Source organism: Physella acuta, unplaced genomic scaffold, assembly GCF_028476545.2.
Source record: "Physella acuta isolate Inbredline_101_S28 unplaced genomic scaffold, ASM2847654v3 ptg000520l, whole genome shotgun sequence".
Lineage (NCBI taxonomy): Eukaryota > Metazoa > Mollusca > Gastropoda > Physidae > Physella > Physella acuta.
Window position 1 is genome coordinate 80,516 of NW_026732039.1, and position 22,930 is coordinate 103,445.

The following is a 22,930-nucleotide window of genomic DNA, read 5'->3' on the forward strand; positions in this document are numbered from 1 at the left end:
CGTTTAACATAATGTGGCTTTAAAAAAGTATTATAATTAATATAGTGCTAATAAAAATATACAATACAATCTAGCCATTCATCTTGGCTGAAGACTTAAAATATGTGTACGAAGAACTGGAAATGATTGGACGAAAAGTGAGAATAGAACGATTTGCTGCTTTCGATACACCTACCATTGTAGTTAGTAATAACATAACACAACAGAGAATGTAGGCATATTTATACCTGTATATCTAGCCATTGTACGGATCAGAGGCGTAGCGACCCTTCCCGACAAACTTTTCGATTTGCACCCCCCCCCCCCGATTTGCACCCCCCCCCCCCTCAGACTTTCGATTTGCACCCCCCCCTTCGAGATTTCGACTTGCACCCCCTCTCAAACTTTCTATTTGCACCACCCTCAACCTTTCTATTTATTTTTCCAACCCATTTTGGCGACCCCTAAGGTCGGCGCCCGGAGACATTATGTCCCCCCCGCCCCCCCCCCCCCCCAAATATAAAACAAAATGTCAATCACTTAGAGTTATTCATATTCGTAGAGATTTTCCTCTGTCTTCGATCTTGGTGGGAACCTGTAAAAAAATCATATTGACTGATTGGGTTCCCTATTTCAAACGCTATCATCGTGGCTAGAAACTATCATATAGTTTGTTGAACATATTTTGGATTTGATAGCCAACACTTAAAATATTGTTTGAATTAAATGATTCTATACTTTAACATATACCAAGGTTAACAAATAAAGTGATACTATTTTTGGAACCAAATCGAGAAAAGAGTTATATCATTAAAGCAATAAACCAAAACTAAAACAGGACATGTAAACATCTTTTATAGTCAGTTGCATTGATACGGTATTGTACCGTTGTTGATCGCGCTGCGCAAATGCGAAATATAAGTTCAAAGTTCAACTCTCACAGTCTTAATGTCTTACACAATGTCCTTACATTAGTAGAAGTGTTGGATTTTTGGTAATATGTTTGGGTATATTGTAAACCTAAATCAAACAAAAAATATTATGTGTTTGACTAAAAATATTTATTTACTTATTACTTCCCATTATTCTTACTAAACAGCACACGGGAGACAATTTTCTTCTAGTTTATACCACTAGCCGTGCAGATGAACTGATACAATATACAGAAATCCGACTAGTAAGTCTGAATTGCAAATTAAATACATTCTATTACAATAACAAGCTTGGGTTGCATGTAATTTTTTTCTGAACAATTTTTTTTGTAATTTTTTGAAGACCAAAAACTATAAGGAGTTTGTTATCGCTCATTAAAGACATGCGAATAAGTCGGTTCGATCATTGCTTCCTAATTTTTCCTATAGCTTTGTGTTTAACTACTTATTTTCAAAGGCTGTCTTAGTGCCATTTATGGAACTTAAAATGTGTAACAGTGCTTAGTACTGCCAGTGTAAAATTATCTATAACTTTAATTTAGTCTTTTATTATTTTTTTTGTAACTCGTATGTTAGTGTTATGTTGATTGTTACAAAGATTTTATTTTTTACCTGTCTGGTGGTGTGATCAGGGCTTTAAATTTTTTCTCAAGCCATCACAAGAGGGTTGGTTGTAAGTAGTGTCACAGTATGTTTTATCTGCTTTTGATGACATGCGAGTACTGTAATAGTTTTCATGACACATGACAAACTTGGGTCCTTGTCAATTAATGTTGATCATCATCATATCTTCACAGTTCTCCTAATGTTGTGTAGGTGTTCTCATCACATTGATAATCATCATTCACTTTGTTCATTATCATTGTATCTTTGTAGTATAGAAAAACTTGAACAAAGTCTTAAAAAATAGTCATTGTGTGTTTTTTTTTTCACCACTACTTTTCATACTTTTGATGTCCATGAAAACATGTGTTGTAATAAAATTAAAATAAAAGTAATATAACTGTAAAAAAAAAAAAAAAAAAAAAAAAAAAAAAAAAAAAAAAAAAAAAAATTAAAAACGACTTCATAGAAATTACTTAAACGTGCCAACTCCTGCTGTTGCTTCTGATGGATGACGTAACTATTGTTCCTTGAAGAAGATGACGTTTAATTGTCAGAACAAATCACCTGTTGTAATGACGTTAATATTGATGTGTTGTTCTATTTTATTTAATTTCATTTTAAAATCTCAAACATAGGCCTGACGTTGACAGTGCAGTACCTTTAGTATCTAGCATGTTTATTTCGACTTTTTTTTTTTTTTTTTGCTTTTAAAACAAAAAAGTTTGAAAGAATCAGTACAAGAAGCATATACTAATGTATGCAGAAACAATGCAACTTTCATTTTTAAATAAACTGTCAAAGGGACGCAACAGCAGAAATACCGCGTAACTCAAGAAGTGTATATTTTCTTCCCCTACTTATAAAAAAAAGGCATTTGATTGAATATTTTAATTAAGATAATATACTATCACAATATCTAATCCTACATCATTCTTTTAACTAGTTGCACATGATAATGTGCCTGTACACATACGTATGACTAAAATGTATGTCTTAAAAGTAACGCAATTTAACAGGGGTAGTACAGAAAAACACATAGGTATTAGATCTTAGCTGGAGCCTTATGGTTAATGTCAAATTTTACTAAATATGTTTACGACGAATTATAAATCACAGGAAGAAAAGATAGAATAAACCACATTATTGCTTTCCATACACCTAACATTTCCGCCAGTAACACAGGTTATATATAGTAGATGTATTTAGATCTTTATATTCCAAAATTCCTAATCCGAAAGTTCGGATCCAGAAGTTAAATCTTTTGGACGTTCTGTATTACACCCACCTCAGATGGGTACCTGACTAACGTTAGGAAAAACTGCGGCCACAGCTAAGACCTCCGTACAGAACCCGTGACATATAGAACACTTTGATCTTAGCCAAAAGGTCGATAATTTAAATGGTGAAATCAATCACTCGACTACTTAGACCAATGTAGTAATTGCTTTATTCAGGATTGTATCAACATATGGTCTTCCATATTGAATCGCACACAACTTTATATTTAGCTACATCAGACCCGCTCCCAAAGTAGTAGATACATATTTTATATGTTCAGATATTTAATATTTTAGTTCATTTTAAATGGGTATAATAGATTAGGTTTACTTCATTGTGCATATTGTTATTTTTGTTCACAAATGCAGATAAGCGTTTGCGTTAATTCATGCTCCGAAATTTTTTCAAAGGGAAATAATTACCTGAGTAATTGACATATCATATAAAATGAATGCGTTGGAAATAATTCAAATAAAATAGGCATAATGTTTTATTTGTCGAAACGTACTCGCTTTAAAATATGTTTTTTGTTTAAGAAATGATAAATACTGAATCTATGTCTTTGCTTTCTATTCAAAATGTGTATGTCATTGAAAAATAAACACAGTCGCGATATCTGTAACACATTTAGAAGACATGTGATAAAGTCTGATTAATGAATGTTTGATCTCCTGTTAAAACGTTCTATACGAATTTCCTGATTTAATGAATAATATTATATAATAACTTCACAACCGACAGAACCCTATTCGTGTAGCCACCTTAAAAAAAAAAAATCCTGTTTGAACGGTGCCATTAAAACTTTAACACATCTTTTGATAAGTTGATGGTAGTGTTATGTGGTTTTGCGAGTTTTGGCTTTGCTTTTTGTTGTGAAGTTGAATTTTCAGAGAATGTGTTTGTGGTACTTAAAATGTAGAACAGTTCAACACTACGCGTAAGGGCTATTGATATGAAAAGTTGTGTTTTACTACATTCATATAGCGCGTGTCAAAAATCATGTAATACAACACACGACACATCCGCACTATTCTTGTATGTTTTAAAAAGCTTTTAACCACAACAATAAACATTTAATTTGTTCTGTTGAGTGTTAGCCGTATATCCTTTACAGACAAGGTTATATTGAGACCAATCTGAACCTTCTCAAATTTGACTTGCATAGCTCTTGTTTTTACATAAACACAAATTAATGGTGAGTATCGGTTAAAGTTACATTTTAATAAACTTTTTTTTATAAAGGAATATATAGTTCTTTATTATTGAAAATTACAATTGAACTGTTGCTTTTTATTTTTAAAGTTATATGCTCATTACAAAATATTTTTTATGACCCTATTAATAAAAAAAAAATCATTATTCCCAAACTTACACGTTTTTTTACGAAAACTTTTAGATCTGTCAAAAAAAAGAGCGTCAACCAAATAGAAATAATATTCGTAATTTAATTGTTGTTTGATATACTGCCAAATTCTGACACTGAAGTGAACGACACAACTAACTTGTCGTTCGACTGAATTCTACAAACCAGAAATAAGAATTAACAAAGTTTATGTTAACTGAAAGACATGGTGTTGTTGTTTACCTTCCTGCATCATAGGGAGAGCCGTGTGTCAACAGAAGGGGGAAGTGATGAACGAACTCAATAGCGACTCACACATTTCACGTGCTACCTCTTGTAACATTTGATGACGATAAGTTAGCCGAAGTTTATTGTTTATATGAAACAAAATAATAGCATCAATGTATATTTTCCAAACAACTAGCAAGTAGACCACCTAGATGTTTCAATGTAGCAGAACTGACAACTAAGTTAACCAAACAATATGTCATATATGTAGGACGCCCTTATGTCCACCAAGCTCAGATGGGTACCTGAATAACGTTAGGAAAAACTGCGGCCACAGCTAAGACCTCCGTACAGAACCAGTGTGATATAGACCACGTTGTGTTAGCCAAAAGGCCGAGAATTTAAATGGGGCAATCAATCACTCGACTTCTCTGACACGTGTGATGAATGCTTTAAATGACATTTTCAATAACTTGATTGAGGATTGTATCAACATATGGTCTTCCATATTGAATCGCAAACAACTTTATATTTAGCTACATCCGACCCGCTCCCAAAGTAGCAGGTACATATTTTACATGGTTAGATATTTTCTATTTTAGTTCATTGTAAATGTGTATACTAGATTAGGCTTATTGCAGTGTACATGTTCTTATTTTAGTTCACAAAAAAATTTAATTCATATTTTGAAAGTTTGCAAGGGAAATAATTTGGTGCTTAATTGACAAATTAAGTACATTTAAGCCATTGGGAATAATTCAAATAAAAGAGGCACAATGTTTTGTTTCTAAAAACATACAATCTTTAACATATTATATCATTAATTGAAAAATGATAAAAACGTTAATATGTGTCCTTGCTTTCTATATAAAATGGTTATTACATTATTGTTTAAACACAGTTGCGATATGTGTTACACATTTAGAAGACATTTGATGAAGTCTGATTGATCGATGTTTTTGCCTGTTTTTGTTGATGTGGAATTATTTTAAAAAACTTCACAACTGATAGAACCCTATTCGTGTAGCCATCATTGACATTTTTTTCCTGTTTGAACGGTGCGATAAAATTTTTATCACATCTGTTATAACATTTCTCTGGAAATCCCAGACTGACCCTAATTTAACCCACATTTATAGACCTACTTATATTTTATATGGTAAGGATTTATTTTAAAAGTTGCTAAATTATATTTTAAATTTCGACATGATGTAATAATATGTTAAATCATCATGTATAAATACAAGTCATCTAAACTACTCTATGTCAAAACCATAGAGAATCTTGGAGAGTATAGCACGTCAAAAAGGTAAAAGAACTTTATTGTATCGTGGCCACGAGTTTTGGCTACACAGAGAACGCCAGGACGGGTCACGCGTTTGGCGGTGTACGAAGAATCGCACTTGTAAGTGCCAAGCTTCAATAGTTGCACAACATCTTGTGATTATAGGAGAGCTGATTCCTCAACATTCACACGAAGGAAACATTAGCTATGGTTTGGCAAAACGAGCTGTTGGAGAAATGAAAAGAAGACTGGAGGATACTCTTGCTACTCCAGCAGCAACACAGCTTTGTTTCCAGTTGAAAATTGGAATCAAATGCACACGATTGGCGATGGTGTAGCATGAACAAATAACATTTGTGAAGGATGGCATTACAGTCTTCAGTCTTTCATCCAATGTAGTCAACCAACAATGTGGCGTTTCCTTGAAGGTCTACAGATGGACTGCTCACGGCAAAAGACAACTTTCTTGCAAGGTGTCGCAGGGGCAAGCTACCCAGCTGAGAAGCGATACAAGATGCTGCACAAAAAAGTACAACGTGCTGTCCAGACATATGGTCAAACAGATGTACTGACACATTTGCTTGCTATAGCACATCTGTCATTTAGTTAACCATTTTATGTATTACATCTTTGACTATATTGTTGGCAAGTTTTGTATCATTTTTATCCTTTATATATGCTATGTATTTTCAAGTACATCTACATTATTTATTTATGAAACTTGTTATATGTCGCATTATTTGTGTTTCATGTATATTCAAAATAAATCTATGAGGCCTAGCACCAGCCTTTATGTGGAGGTTAAAATAGAGTTCTTGGATTTTTTAAAATACATGTTAATTTATATTAACGTACTCTCAGGAAACATGTATAAAATCGTGTTAATTGTATCACACCGTGATCAAACACCAGTTGATAGACCACCTGTAATCAAAGACCCTCTGCTGAGAAAAAATATGTGGTCGAACCCCCTATGATCAAACCCCCTATGGTATAAGCACCGCTATGGTCAAAGGCCCGCTGTGGTTAAACCCCCTATGGTCAAACCCCTTATGGTCAAAGCCCCTATGGTCAAAATTCTGCTGTGGTCAAACCCCCTATGGTCAAACCCCCTATGGTCAAAGCACCGCTATGGTCAAAGGCCCGCTGTGGTCAAACCCCCTATGGTCAAAGCACCGCTATGGTCAAAGCCCCGCTGTGGTCAAACCCCCTATGGTCAAAGCTCTGCTGTGGTCAAACCCCCTTTGGTCAAAGCACCTGTGGACAAAGGTCCACGCACCGATTAGGTGCCATTTTTAGACCCCAATAGGTTAAGAAAAAGCCACCAAATCATGTACTTTAAATTTTAAAAAATTAATTAATTCGAGATGAAACAAGATTCGAAAAATATGCAGTAAATACAAAAAATAAAATAAAAGTTATATACCTAAACATCTACGCTTTAAAAAAAAAAGATTGAGATTTAACTGCTTGGTAACTCTGCCTAGTTTATGTCTGCTTTACACAGCTTGAACAACAAATCATTTAATGTTACCAGATCTCAGTTATAGGCCTATAGATATCACACACGTGACACGCTTCAAACTTGATTTCTACAGCTCGTGTTCATGTATCAACAACATATACCAATTGTAATGATCGTAAGTTGTATCAGGGGGCTAGAAACAAAGTATTGGCAATTATTGTAGTTGTCAGCTATAATTATTATTTTGCAAATTTATACTCAGGGAGATACAATAATAATAATACCACATTTACCAAATAAAAAACAAACAAACAATAATGTATTTTAATGTAGTGCTTCAAAACAACAACAACAGCATACAAATTAATACATGAATTAATTTGTGTACATGGTTTAAAGACTAGTGATGACATTATGTTAAGTGATGTTTCTTCTTTGATTTTGTCAAGTAATAAACACTGTTTGTCTTTGAGAGTCTAGCAATAGAATAGTAATGTAACCTTAAAAATAATATGCGTCCAAGTAATTATTTTGCTACTGCAATCGGAGCCACAACACCACCCATCAGCACAACACTACACCAGACTGTAAATATATAAGCCGGTAATATGTATCTGCTAATCAGTACTGAGATACAGCTTAATTTCATACATAGGGGAGGTAAATACAACTTGTTGGGTTTTTTTTTGCTTAGAAATTTAGCAAGGGGAATAATTACCTATTAAATAGACACAATAAGTTTGGTAAAATAAAATCAAACAAAAATGACATATCATTGACAAATCATACCAATAAAGGTAATACCTTTTTTTTAAATAATAATGACATACATGGATGTGCGTTTGTTTAAAGTTTTTAAAAACATATATATATATATATATATATATATATATATATATATATATATATATATATATATATATATATATATATATATATATATATATATATATATATTTATATATATATATATATATATATATATATATATATATATATAACTTCAAACATACACACAATATCATTATTTTTTACACATGTGCAAGACAATCGAAGATATCGTTAAATCAATATTTATACCAGATGTACTTCGGGTTGTTTTTTTTTTTTTTACAGAGAGATCACTGTGTGTCTTAATTATGTATTTTTTTCATGGATTATTTCGCGTTCATAACATTTAGTGGAAAGCTGACTTTCATCGAAGCCTCTGTGTTGTTTTCTATAATTATGTGTTAGATTTTCATCATCGACATACATTGAATTTTATTGTTTACGCTATATTTCTATTGATTGTGTTTTTCAATAATACGATAATACAAGGACGTTGGCTCAATACAAGTACCAACGCTGAATTAAAAAAAAAAACACAATTTGCCACCCTAACAAATAAGCAAGACACATATATATCACAAGTATACTCTAACGAAGTACCAGGGACTGCTGTAATAAAGTCAGCTAAACAATATGAGCGACTGGCGGCAACAGAGTTTGTGTTCCAACCAACACTTGGTACAGAAGGGACACAGAGAATTTTCAAAATAGCAAATACACATCTCGACAAAAAAGATAACACCAGACGTGTTTTAAGAGGGGTGCCTTATTACTACACAAAATAAATGGTGAAACAAAATTTAGAGCCTCTATGTGATGTGAATCAACAACCAAAAGTGTTAAAAGTTGATAAGGAATATGGTACAGAATAAAACATCATAATAAAAGCCTAAAGATGGCATTAAGAATATTCCACATGTCATAGATGTATAGGACTACATTGGCATTTAGAGAAACACATAGGTCCGTCAAAAACACTCGATTTAATGCCCCAAAACTCACAAAAATTGAGTTTTTTTTTACCAAATCCAAAATTTGAAAATTCGTACGAAAATAGTTGCAAGATCTACATTTAAAATGTTTAGCTGTGTACCCCAAAATATGGAATAAGATTATGATATTATTGTTTATTGGACTTAAAATGCAGTATTTTATGATTGGTGTAAATAATAAATTAGAATTAATGCACGGCCTAGATTCTCTAGCTAGATCTAGATCTAGCCTTGTCACTAGCTCTAGCCCTAGGCTCAGCAACTTCTTTTTAAAATGAAATCTTAAATCTAGCAAGCGAAATCAATCAACAAATATTAACACGTTACCTTTCTACAAGATCTCTTTTTCTTCCACTTATTTTTGCTCCTCTTCTTCGACATTCTTTTTTAAGTTGAACTAAATTCATTTTCCCGAAGCTGACTTTCTCCATGTTTCGTGTTATCGTCACTTTAACACGCGATGAAAAGCAGAAAATGACTGAACAACAATGTGAACTTAATCTGTCAACTGAACATATATATGAACTTAATCCTTCTGCTGAACACCTATTTTTAACATATACTCTCATATAAACTCATATATAACTAAAGTATGAATGAATTGTTGGAATTTAGTTCGGCTGTTTCTAAAACTAAACATGATGAAACCATTGTTTCACGGCTTGTGTATCATCCCAATAGATCAAAAATCATACATGACGATCTTTGGGAAGTTGTTGAGAATATTCCTGGGGAGGTTTCTGCGAAAAAAAAAATTCAAATTCGCAGGGGTGGCGCCCCGGCAGGGCGCGATTTGTTTTTCTCTATATACGGTATATGAAAATAAAAAGTCGATTTGGCATCGTTCATCCGATAGCCATGACACTTTGGGGAGTTCAATATACCACTCTAGGGAAGGGTTCTGTACAAAAATAATTTTTAATTTCTCAAGGGCGGCGCCACGGGAGGGTCCGATTTTCCTCTATATATGGTATATAAAAATAATAAAATTGAAATGCAGTGATACCGTTCATCCGATAGGCATGAAACTTTGGGAAGAAGTTGAATTTATACCTGGGGAGGTTTCTGCGCTAAAAACAAATTTTTAAATTCGCAGGGGTGGCGCCCCGATAGGGCGCGATTTGTTTTTCTCTATATAAGGTCTATAAAAATAATAAAAGTGAATTGCAGTGACACCGTCCATCCGATAGGCATGAAACTTGAAGGGTTCTGTAAAAAATCATTTTTAATTTCGCAAGGGCGGCGCCACAGGAGGGTGCAATTTTTCTCTATATACGGTATATAGAAATAAAAGTCGATTTTGGTGTGACACCGTTATCCGATAGCCATGAGACTTTGGGGGAGTTGATTGGGACACTCTGGAGAAGGGTTCTGTAAAAAAAAGTCATTTTAATTTCGCAAGGGCGGCGCCACGCGAGGTTGCGTTTTTTCTCAATATACGGTATATAAAAATAATAATAGTGAATTGCCGTGACACCGTGCACACGATCGCCATGAAACTTTGGGAAAATGTTCAGAATATTCCTGGGGAGGTTTCTGCTCTAAAAACATTTTCAAATTCTCAGGGGTGGTTTTTTTCTTTCTCTATATGTTATATAAAAAGAAAAGTTGATTGCGGTAGCCATCAAACTTCAGGGACTTGATTAGAACACTTCAGGAAGGTGCGATTTTCTCTATATACGGTATATAAAAATAAAAATTGCTTTTGGTTTGACACCATTTATCTGATCGCCATCAAACTTTGGGGAGTTCATTAGAACAATTCATGGAAGGGTTCTGTAAAAAAAAAATCCTTTTTTAATTTCGCAAGGGCGGCGCCACGAGACGCTGCGATTTTTCTCTATATACGGTTTATAAACAAAAGTCTATTTCGGTTTCACACCGTTAATCCCTGTACCATAAAACTTTGGGGAGATGATTAGATCACTCAATGGTAGGGTTCTGCAAAAAAATGTTTTTTTTAATATTGCAAGGGCGGCGCCCCCCGGGGAGGGGGAGCGTTTTCCCCCTCTATACACGGTATATAAAAAATAAAACTCGGATTCGGTTCATCTGAGTGCCATGAAACTTTAGGGAGTAGATGAGAATACTCCCGAGAATATTTCTGCGAAAAAGAAAACTAAAGTTTTTTATGGGCGGCGCCATGTAGGGTACAACTTTCGTCAATACACGGTTTGGCCCCCAGAGTTTTAGAGCGACTATGTTGGCACTTGGCATCCGTTAATCGAGCGTCCTGCATAGCAAGTAAGGGGTACTACTATATTCAGCGGTAAAACTACAACAGGCTTCTAAAAATAACTTTGTAACGCGAGGACATCCTTCTGTACAGTTTCGTCCCCTTGCGAAAGATGAAAAAATAACTTTTTGAATATGAGGCGCCTACTGTAGAGTTTCGTCACTTTGCGAATGATGCAATAAGCATCTATTATTAGACGATCCAGTCAGAAATTGAGATCGAGCATCTAATAGTAGACCATTAGTAACGCTAGCATATTGCATCAGTCACACTGATGTTTAAAACACGTCAAATAATTTTTTTACGTGTTAAAGAAAAAAAATCCTGTTAATTTGTGTCACTTAAGCGAATGACGAACTCTGCATCATTGTTAACAGGATGCTATTTGGCACTCTGGGTTATAGTAATGAGCAAGATGGCGCCTGTTCGTTTTAAGGAACCAGGGGCCGTACGCTGCGACTATGCGGTAGTGTAATCGGGAGGGGCGCTCCTGAGAGCGCCCATCTACGTCCCTGACACATGGGTGGTCACCGAAGTATGTTCTATCTCATTATTTCGGTGAGTGACTAATGTACACTCAATGTTTTCATGCGGTAGTGTAGGTAAACCCGTGTCCCGATATTTATGATCCAATCGCAGGCATTGTTTACATTTAAATAACTAACTTTTAGAAAAGACAGGTCACGCGTCTAAGAACATATGATTGGTAACGCGTTGGTGAAATCCCTCTAATACATTTCGTCAAACTTTCTTCTATCCCCGCGGCAACGCGCCAGGGGCGGGTACGCTAGTTTATTATATAAAACAAAATAATGATACTTATAATAGTTTAATGTTTAAACACCAAATAAAATCGGTTTAATTAAAATTACTATAACTTTAGGGTTCAAACTAGTTTGCTTTAAATACAAATTATTTTGTCTGAATTGTGACATTACTTTTGACTTAATTGATTGCTTAAAATATATTTTTTCAGATCCCGACATTCGAGTCTGTAAAACGTCATTAAGTCCACCCAGCTCAGATGGTTACCTGACTAACGTTAGGAAAAACTGCGGCCACAGCTAAGACCTCCGTACAGAATACCTAATAGATAGAACAACTTGCTCTTAGTCAAATGCCGAGAAGTAAAATGATGCAATCAACCGTTTGGCTACTCAGACCATTGTTGTATCTGCTTTAAATGACAGTTCCAATAACTGAATTAATGATTGTATCAACATAATATCTGCCATATTGAACTCACGCGAAGCTTTATATTTAATTAGACGACCCGGCCCGCGGCATAACATACGCCGCTATTTAGTTGTTTCTAATTTTCAATAATTCATAATTTGTGAATTCGACAGTACCAACGCTGACACTGAAAATATTTCTTTAAAACACTATAAGTAGCTCGTTAAGGACCATAACCCCCCCCCCTTCCTTCCCTCCCCCCCTCCCCCCCCCCTACGTTTAAAATCGTTGGCTCTGCTTGTAAACATTTAGAGTGAACACAGCTCACTAAAACCATGTAGGGGTGGGGAGGTAGGGAGAACGTTTGCAGCTTGTTTTCTAACGGCTCGAAGAAGAGAATTATATATAGATAATTTATTTTTTCCAAAAATGAACGGGAAATTAGTCCACTCAGGTCAGATGGGTTACCTGACTCCGTACATAACCCATAGCAGATAGTACACTTTGATCTTAGTCAAAATGTCGAGAAGAGAATCGGTGCAATAAGTAACTCGACTACTCCGACCACTAATTTAAATGACAGTTTCAATAACTTGATTCATGAGTGTATCAACATAATACCTGCCATATTGAACACACGCACAACTTTAAATTGAGCAACATTTGACCATCTCTTTTAGTAACGCATACGTATCTTACATTGTTACATAGTTTATATATTAGTTTATGTTAAATGTATCCATATGATTCGATACAATGTCGCCCATGTTTTTTGTATTTGTTAGTTTAATTTTTCCGATGCTGATATTTACCAATATTTTTTGTTCGTTTGGTTATTGTGCAAGGGAAGTAATTACCTATTAAATAGACCATTTGGTAAACGAATTCTAAACAAAAAAATAAATCAAAGAAACGTATTATTTTTTTCCTAAAATTAGACATAGTATATTCTACAATAAAGTTATTCAAATAATATATATAAAATAATAGATATGCATTTGTTTTATGTTTAAAAATTTCTGTAATTGCAAAAGAAAATTACAACAGCATTTATTTTTACTCATTTGAAAGACAAGCGAGGATATCGTTCATTTCTCTATTGTTACAGCGGTATCGTCTTTTGGTGATATATCCATATTGTTTTAAAAGAAAATTGGTGATGTTTATTGTTTTGCTACACTATTAAAAGTAAAACCCATAATGTGTTGATTTGTATGCATATCAATTTTCGCTTACAAAAGAGTACCATATATATAATGAATCGTCTAAAAATGACGACATATCTGGAGAGGGGAGGGGATAGAAGAGGAGGGATTGATGATGATAGAGAGCAAAAGAAATCAAACGTTATTGCAGTAAAAACTAGAAAATGAGTTTTAATTTTATTTGCGTTGTCAAGAAAGTCAAGCTTAATTAAGATTTAAGTAGAATATATATATATATATATATATATATATATATATATATATATATATATATATATATATATATATATATATATATATATATATATATATATATATATATATATATATATATATATATATATATATATATATATAAAATAATTTTGAGGGAGGGGTTTGGTAAAATGAGGTGTGATATAATTTTAAGGGAGGAGGAAGCACCTTAACCATTACCTCAACCAAGGCAGAAATTGCGTATCCCCAAATTTATAGAAATATATTTAGTTTTAGTAGTTTAATCGCTAATGTAAAAGTCAACTTCAGTGCTGATTCCACTAATGGAAACGGCATCAGAGTGACTATTTCACAATGTAAAGTCTTCTAGTCTACTATCTCTGTCAGGGTGAGCATGTCTCAATGTAAAGTCTTCTATTTAACTGTCTCTAACACGGTGAGCATGTCTCAATGTGTATACACATATGTCACCCTAACATAGTCGTACATATGTACACATTTTATGACACTCTAACACAGATGTACATTTGTAAACATATATAAACCCTAACACAGCGGGCACAAGAAAGCTATGATGGATCCATCTTTTTCACTATTCATCCACTATAAACTTACATTCGTTTGATGAGCGTATTTTGTTTAAATTTAGTAAGATTAGATTTGTTATTTAAAATAAATAGCTTTTAATATTTACTCATATAAAAACATACACATGTTTCGCCAGGGTAATAACATTAATAATCAAATAATATAACTTTAGGACTATCCCAATCTACTTTAGAAGCTGTTAACTCTTTTTCTGTCTATACGGATATCACGGGCTCATTAGGTATCTGCCATTAGCCAGCAGATGTCCCTAAAAATGTACGACAAAAATTAACGTTACTTATGTAAATACTGTTTTAAAAAAAGGCAATGAAACACGTTAATTGTTGGTATGTTTTATTTTCTTCATATTGTATGTTCAAACTGTCAAAAAAACATACTAAATCTGCGTTTGTAAACACATTATCAAGAATTTTACTTCAACCCCACCAGAAGTTGATAAATCAGAGGAAAAAAAACGCAGGAGTTTTGCACAATGTACAATAGAAAAAAAATTAAGCTGAGTGCCCCAAAAATATGGAAGATAATTGTGAATTCATTACTTATTGGGCTTAAAAGTTAAGTGAGAGAAAACGAGAATTTACAAGTCCTTTTGTGGGTATTTTTAGGCTCAGTCTAGGATTTCCGAATAAATGTTCATGAAACTGATCTGACAGTAACATTATTTCGAAGATGCCGAAATGAAACTTGAGTGGGGGGAGGGGGTAGATATTGTGTCGATAGTAAGGTTTTTTTTTTCTAATTCACAACAGCAGGAAATAAGCCCAAATTCACCAATTTACAATAGATCGCTTAAAACGACGTCATAACGTGTTTAAAATATGTAACACACATCGTGAAAGTATTTATATTTCAATGACATAGAAATTTTAAATAGAAAAAAAAACAGTATATAATTATTTTTTATTTAAAAATTTTAATATAAGGTGTTTATGTTTATACAAGTAAAATCATACAAGTGTTTTATTTAATTGTTTTCAAAATGTATGCACTTGCTTTGTTAATTAAATATGTATTAATTACTTCCCCTGATTAAACTTTCTTTCAGAACAAGATTGAAAAAAAAAAATACAATGCAACAGTGGCGTAGCCAGGATCGTCTCAAGGGGGGGTTCCAATTTTTACCCGTGGACAAACTTTCGATTTGCACCCCCCCCCCCCCCTCAAACTTTCGATTTGCACCCCCCTCATACTTTTTATATATACCGAGGGGTCTATGGGGGGGGGGGGGGTTATGACCCCCCCTAACCCCCCCCCCTGCCTACGCCACTGCAATGCAACACTTACATTGCTGAACAAGACTAAGGGGTCCGTAATTTTTGTGACGGTGTGTGATGAGGGGTGGGGGGGGGGAGGAAATAAGATGGTGTGACGTCACACTTTTGCAATATAAAAAAGCAATGTTAGAAAACGAATTTTAAACGTTATTTTGCGTTTTAGAAAACTATTTTAATAAATTGTAACAGGAATTGATTAAAATACTTATTTTGACAGAGTTCAGACACGATTTTGGAAAATATCAATGTTAAAAAAAAAATCAACTGCAATTTTGAGGGAGGTTGTGGGCTGAGATGTGACGTCATTTTAGGGGGGGTCTGGCTTTTTGTGACGATGTGTGACGGAGGGGATGGGGGGGGGAGGTAAAAATCGTCAAAACAAAGCGTGACGGATGACCCCTAATAGTAAAGTAGACTTAAACTACTATAATCACTGTTTTGTTTTGTAATTCGATGCTAGAAATGTTACCTACATTTAGACACATTTAAAATGAACTAATTATAAAATATGTAATGATGCATGATGTTTAGTAGCAATGTTGGGAGCAGGTCAGATGTGACTCAATATAAAGTTGTGTGCGAGTTCAAAATGGCAGAGATTATGTTAATATAATCCTTAATTAATTATTCAAACATTTAAAGCAGACACCACAATGGTCGGCGTAGTCTAGTGATTGATTGCACCATTTCACTTCTAGTAATTTGTACACGGATTAAAGTGTTCTATCTGTAATGGGTTCTCCACGGAAGTTTTACCTGTGGCCGCAGTTTTTCCTCACCTTAATCAGGTACCGTCTGAGCTGGGTGGACTAAAGGACGTCCTACAGATTCATTTCCGGGATCCGAACGTAATTGTGATAGGTAATAACAAGCGGACGTGATGTAAACTTTACAAAATGTGATATTTTTTATTTTTTTTTATTTTAATTTTAATTATAAGTTTGAAGAAAGTATATTACTAATATGTAAAAAATAGTTGGTGAAAGATTCTTAAAATAAGTAAAATGTTATTATCTAAATAGTTTAAAGTTTTAAAGTCTTGATTTTTTTAATGAACATGATATCGTGATGAAACAATGCGGTTACGTATAAAGATGCCCTAAAGTATAAGGTCAAGTACTATTACATTATTTTTGTATCATTCCCTGTCATTGTCTTCATATAATACAATGTAACATATGAATATCATAATCCACAATTATATTAATACTATTTATTAATTTTTAAATAATATTTTTTTTCTAATAACAATCATTGTGTAAAGTCAAAAAAATGTCCACACAAAATAAATTTGAACAAACAATATAATACTTCCTATATGTGTTTTAAGTATCACATTCATAACATCACATCGTCAATGTGTGCAAACACGTGATTTATCTCATTACGAGTCAATCGAGTTGTTGCAGAAATGCGGTTTTCATAAGCATATATTCTTAATTTTTAAAACACTTTTAAATTGTTTCAGTTGACCGTTAATAATATCTTTCTTTTTGCAAGCTTTTATTTAACTTGCTTTCTCTGTCGTGAGTCGTAAGTCGTCAGTCTGTCTAGAATAGTCTAGATCATAACGCCCGAGCGAAATTGCAGGCACTTCTAAGTGACAGATAAGGTTCGTAGTTGGTACGTTGGTCAAGACGTATTTGTATTATATGAAGACAAAATACAACACCCCAATTATAGTGACAAACACAAACTATACGACTTCACTTGGACGAAACTCGCGGACACAATTACACAGAAGCTTGACAAGTATACAACTTGCAGTGCGACCATTAGGACAGCGCTAATTAACATATAGGCCTACACATTACCAAAACATAGCTTTACTAACACCCTTTATAAAACAAGCAAATGATTTATTAGAGATTTAATTTAAACAAAAAAAAAACATCATTAGAAACATTAACAATCAAACCCTATTACAAAGTCAAATAAATAGAGGTAAAGGACTACATGTTATTATTACATTTACATTTGTAGTAATTCTAAAGCAAAGCAGGACGATAATAAAAACAAAAGTAACAGTACAATATATTTTATTTCCAAAGTCCTGTTTCTGCATGAACACAAATTGTCTACTTCGGTTAATTTTACATGTTACATGTAATAAACTGTAATACAATATACTCATTATAACGTATAAAGTATACATTAATATTTAACAGTGTTTGAATGCTTTGCTTAAATGATTTAAAACCAGTAAAAACATCGGAATGTTGGCCACATATATAATTGTAAAAACGTGTTTACAAACGCGGTTTTAGTTTTTTGACAGTTTGAACACACAATTTGAAGAAAATGTAATAAAAGTAATTACATTGGAACCTAGAAACGTTAATTTTATGTTGTGCATGCTTAGCGACATAGGCCTTCTGCTGTTTTGAATTTTTGTTCTCTTGAATGGTTTATTTGTAGTACCATAAAAACAAACGGGTAGCATACTAATATTGCGCCAATTGAACAACAATATTCTCAAACATAATTGTTCTTTGGTAACTGTCACATCCCGACACCTTGAAGTGAACGATACAACTAACTTGTCGTTCGACTGATTTCTAAAAACCCTGAATAAGAATTAACAAAGTTTATGCTAACTGAAAGACATGGTGTTGTTGTTTACCTTCCTGCATCATAAAGAGAGCCGTGTGTCAACAGAAGGGGGAAGTGATGAACGAACTCAATAGCGACTCACACATTTCACGTGCTACCCCTTGTAACATTTGATGAAGATAAGTTAGCCGAGGTTTATTGTTTATAGGAAACAAAATTATATCATCAATGTATATTTTCCAAACCATTAGCTAGTTGACCACCGGATGTTTCAATGTAGCAGAACTGACAACTAAGTTAACCAAACAATATGCCACATTTTTAGGACGTTCTTATGTCCACCCAGCTCAGATGGGTACCTGACTAACGTTAGGAAAAACTGCGGCTACAGCTTATACCTCTGTGCAGAACCCGTGTGATATAGTGCACTTTGATCTTATTCAAAAGGCAGACAATGTAAATGGGGCAATTTACCACTCGACTACACAGACACGTGTGATGAATGCTTCAAATGGAAGTTTCAATACATTGATTGAGGATTGTATCAACATATGTTCTTCATATTAAACTCTCAAACAACTTTATATCTGACCCGCTCCCAAAGTTGTAGGTGCATGTTTTACATGATTATATATTTTCTATTTTAGTTCATTTGCATAATAGAGTAGGTACATATTATTTTAGTTCACAAATGCATATAAGTATTTACCAATACCTTTATTATTCATATTTTGAAAGTTTGCAAGGGAAATAATTTCGAGTTTAATTGACACATGAAGTACATTAATTGCATTGGAAATAATTCAAATAAAAGAGACATAATGTTTTCTTTTTCAAAACGTACAAACTTTAACATATTATTTTTTGTTTTGAAAAATGATAAAATCTGAATATGTGTCATTGCTCTCTATTTAAAAAGGCTATGAAATTATAATTTAAACACGTAGGAGATATGTGATACACATTTAGTAACATGTGATAAAGTCTGATTGATCAATATTTTGCGTGCTTTTGTCTGTGTATATATATTTTTATATATTTTAAATCAACCGTAACAGCCACAGTTTGTGAACATTTTCTGAAGGAAATAGTAGACTGTGAGAAAAAAAAATGATGAAACAGATCCTACAGTTCTAACCCCACGACTGTCGCATGTTCTTTTCTCAATGTCTGACAGCCATTTACTTTTCAAATGTAAGCACTTGCTTTTCTCAAAATTTTAGTTAATTTTACATTTTATTATAGTTTTGATTTTACCAAAAGAAATGTTGATTTACCAAGAGTAGTTACCTCCCTCTGCTAAATGCAATATTCATGTTTTCAAGGGAGACAATGCAAATCTGCCACAAATAGCAAGCCGGGTAAATTATACAAAATTGTGTAATTAAACACCTTTTAATTTAAAAACAGAGTGTGAAATTTTATAGAATATAAAAATAATTTACAAAAACCTTCAAAATGTTTAGTTTTACTTTAATTAATTATTAAAACTTTATTGTAATTTCAAAAATTGAAAGCCTTATATTTGTATTAACATTTTTTAAAGACATGCAATAAAATCTTATTAAAATTCTGGTCGTTGCGCGGTTGTGACTTGAAATGTTTTTTTCTAATACCAATAAGCAACATTTGACTTGTTCTCTTGCTCGATTTTTTACGTCGGAAATGTATGTAACAAGTACTGTTATAAGATAACTTTTATCCGTAGAAAAGGACACAAAAACATGACTATTATTGTAAATCTGTATCAGTCCTCACAAGCCGATGATGAAAACTGTAATACTAAATCGAACACACAACTAACGCTGTAATTTACATGTCTGAGGAAAAAAAATATTCCTAAACAATAAAAAAATAAATTAAGATAATTAAAGAGACAATTAAAGAAAAGGGATAGACAGTGAATGCTTAATCACTCTGGATAAATCAAACATTCTAAAATGTAGAAAAAAGACAAAATACGACACCCCAAATATAGTGACAGACAAACTCAAAATGTACGGCTTTATATGGACGAGACTGACCGACACAATTACACAGAAGATGGACAAGTATACACATTGCAGCATATCCATTAGGACAGCGCTAATTTTCATATACATATTACCAAATTATAGCTTTACCAATCCAATTTATAAAACGAGCAAATAAACATTAGCGATTAAATTTAAAAAAAAAAAAAAACATCATTAAAAAAATCATACAAAATCATAACAAGCTTTTATGTAATAATGCACTAAAAAGTAGAAAATAAATTATAGCCAACTATTCAAATAACTATAAAGAAAAGCGTGGTTCACTTTAGTATCTATTGGATACCTTTACTAATGTTTAGGAAGAGACCCACGCTTTTCTTTATAGTTATTTAAATAGTAGGCTATAATTTATTTTCTACTTTTTAGTGCATTATTACATAAAAGCGTGTTATTAAAAAGTTTTTTATGAATTTTTATTTCAGTACTTTACATGTTTTACATATTTTATTAACAATAGAGTTACATGACTAAAAACCATTGCGCGCCTACTGAACGTGATGGCGCAGCTATTGAACATGATGACGCGTGTGGTGTGGTTGGATAGACATGCCTACTATTTCGGTCCAAATTTTAATTAATTCATACAAAATTAATTAGGCATCCAATAAAGTCAAATTTAATTTCATGTTGCATTGTCTTCATGTCTTGACCCACATGCCAAGTGTGAACCGCATCGATCAAGTAGAAGTGTCCGAATTTTCACTCCGGCGTTTCGATTTAGACAGACTGACGAGGAAGTGAGTTAAATAAAAGCTTGTAAAAAAATTCATAAAAAACGTTTTTTAGTGATCTTATATTAGAAATATTAATAGGCTAGTTGAAAATAATTATTCAGATGTATAAGAAGTTATTGATTTTCAAAACACAACGTAAAGAAACAAAACATTTGGTTAATGAATGGTTTAATTAATGTTATTCTCTTGTCTCTGTTCCAGGTTTAAAGCCCTACACCTGTACCCAGTGTGGCCTTCAATATGCCCCGAAGATTTCTCTCGTCTCACACGTCAGGAGACACCACAGTTAAAGGTGACAAGACAACACAGTTTAAAGTTACAAGACACCACAGTTAAAGGTGACCGGACACCACAGTTAAAGGTGACAAAACACCACAGTTAAAGGTGTCCAAACACAACAGTTAAAGGTGACCAGACATCTTAGTTAAAGGTGACCAGATACCACAGTTAAAGGTGACAAAACACCACAGTTAAAGGTGTCCAAACACAACAGTTAAAGGTGACCAGACATCTTAGTTAAAGGTGACCAGATACCACAGTTAAAGGTGACAAAACACCGCACTTAAAGGTTACTAGGCACCACAGTTAAAGGTGACAAGACAGTCAGTGGCGTAGCGAGGTCGGGTGTCACCCGGTGCGGCACTAAATGGTGTCAACCCCCCAGAGGGGTAGCGACCTTTCCCGGGGACAAACTTTCAAACTTTCGATTTGCACCCCTCCCTCAAGTTTTCGATTTGCACCCCCCCCCCTCAGACTTTCGATTTGCAACCCCCCTCAAGTTTTTCTCTATATATTTTGCTATTTTTGCCTTGGTGTCACCCACCCCCCTCTAAATGGTGTCACCCGGTGCGGTCCGCCCCCCGCCCCCCCCCCTGGCTACGCCTCTGTTACATGCAGACTTGAAAGAGGGGCATCCTATGATAATATTAAAAAAGCTATCAAGGCTGCACCTGAAGGTCCCTTGAAGGCATCCTGGGTTATACTGATGATGAGTTTGTGTCGCGGGACTTCTTGGGAGATGACATAAGCTCTATTTTTTATGCCAGGGCTGGCATTGCCTTGAATAATAACTTTGTTAAATGGGTGTCATGGTATGATAATGAGTATGGCTACGGCAACCGTGTAGTTGAGCTTTTCCAGCAAGGTCAGTTCAATGTCGACTAACAATACATTAATCACTAGCACTGAAAAACTTATTTCCCCAAGTTTAGGTATGTCAGCTGAACACTAAAAAACGCTGGTACAAAATTTCTTACTTTAGGATTTATGTCATTGGTGTACAATTTGTAAGTTGTTTCAGCTTTGTCATCATCAAACACGGGAGATTATCTTTAATGTGAAGATCTAATTTTTCAATTTTTTTTTTCCTTAAAATACTTAATGAAGCTGTGCACACGAGTGTATGTCATAAATGACGCTAGAATAATTTATCATTTTGTACATTTTTAGATGTATGAATGGCTGTAGCACAGCGTAATACATTTGAGGCTATACAATCCCGAGCTAATTGACCCACTTAATAGGGCTGGTAAGTAGGTCACCAACCAGTTCTATGGCTCATGCAGTTTTTATTGAGCCGTAGAACTGGTTGGTGACCTACTTACCTGCCCTATTCCAATAATCTGATAAAATTTCCCTGTAACTGGACTGCTGCTTCTTTTCACAGGAATTTTCTATAACACCTACAATCTCACTTTCTGCTATTTTTTAATTATACATTCCTGATTTTGCTTTAGTTAGTTTACAGTACATAAATATTGTGACTAGTAAATTGTGCTGTTCAGTATTTTCAATAAATATGGACTGTAAACAAAAAAAAAATGATTAAGGAACGAAATTCACAAAACCTCAACATAGTCCAATTAATCATTTTTTTCTAGACATGAATATAACATATTGACTTTTAAAACTATATTTTGATTTACTGTTAGATGTTTGCACATTTTAAATTAA

General features: G+C 33.7%; 1 protein-coding gene across 1 annotated transcript in view; it reads left to right on the forward strand.

Moving 5' to 3' along the window:
* The window catches only part of LOC131945046 (uncharacterized), a 33,402-nt gene extending 11,261 nt beyond the window's left edge, over positions 1–22,141 (forward strand). The window contains exon 2 of the mRNA XM_059306032.1: positions 21,934–22,141. Coding sequence (XP_059162015.1) covers positions 21,934–22,141 — 208 coding nt within the window. The remainder of the gene's footprint in view (positions 1–21,933) is intronic.
* Positions 22,142–22,930: the final 789 nt, after the last annotated feature.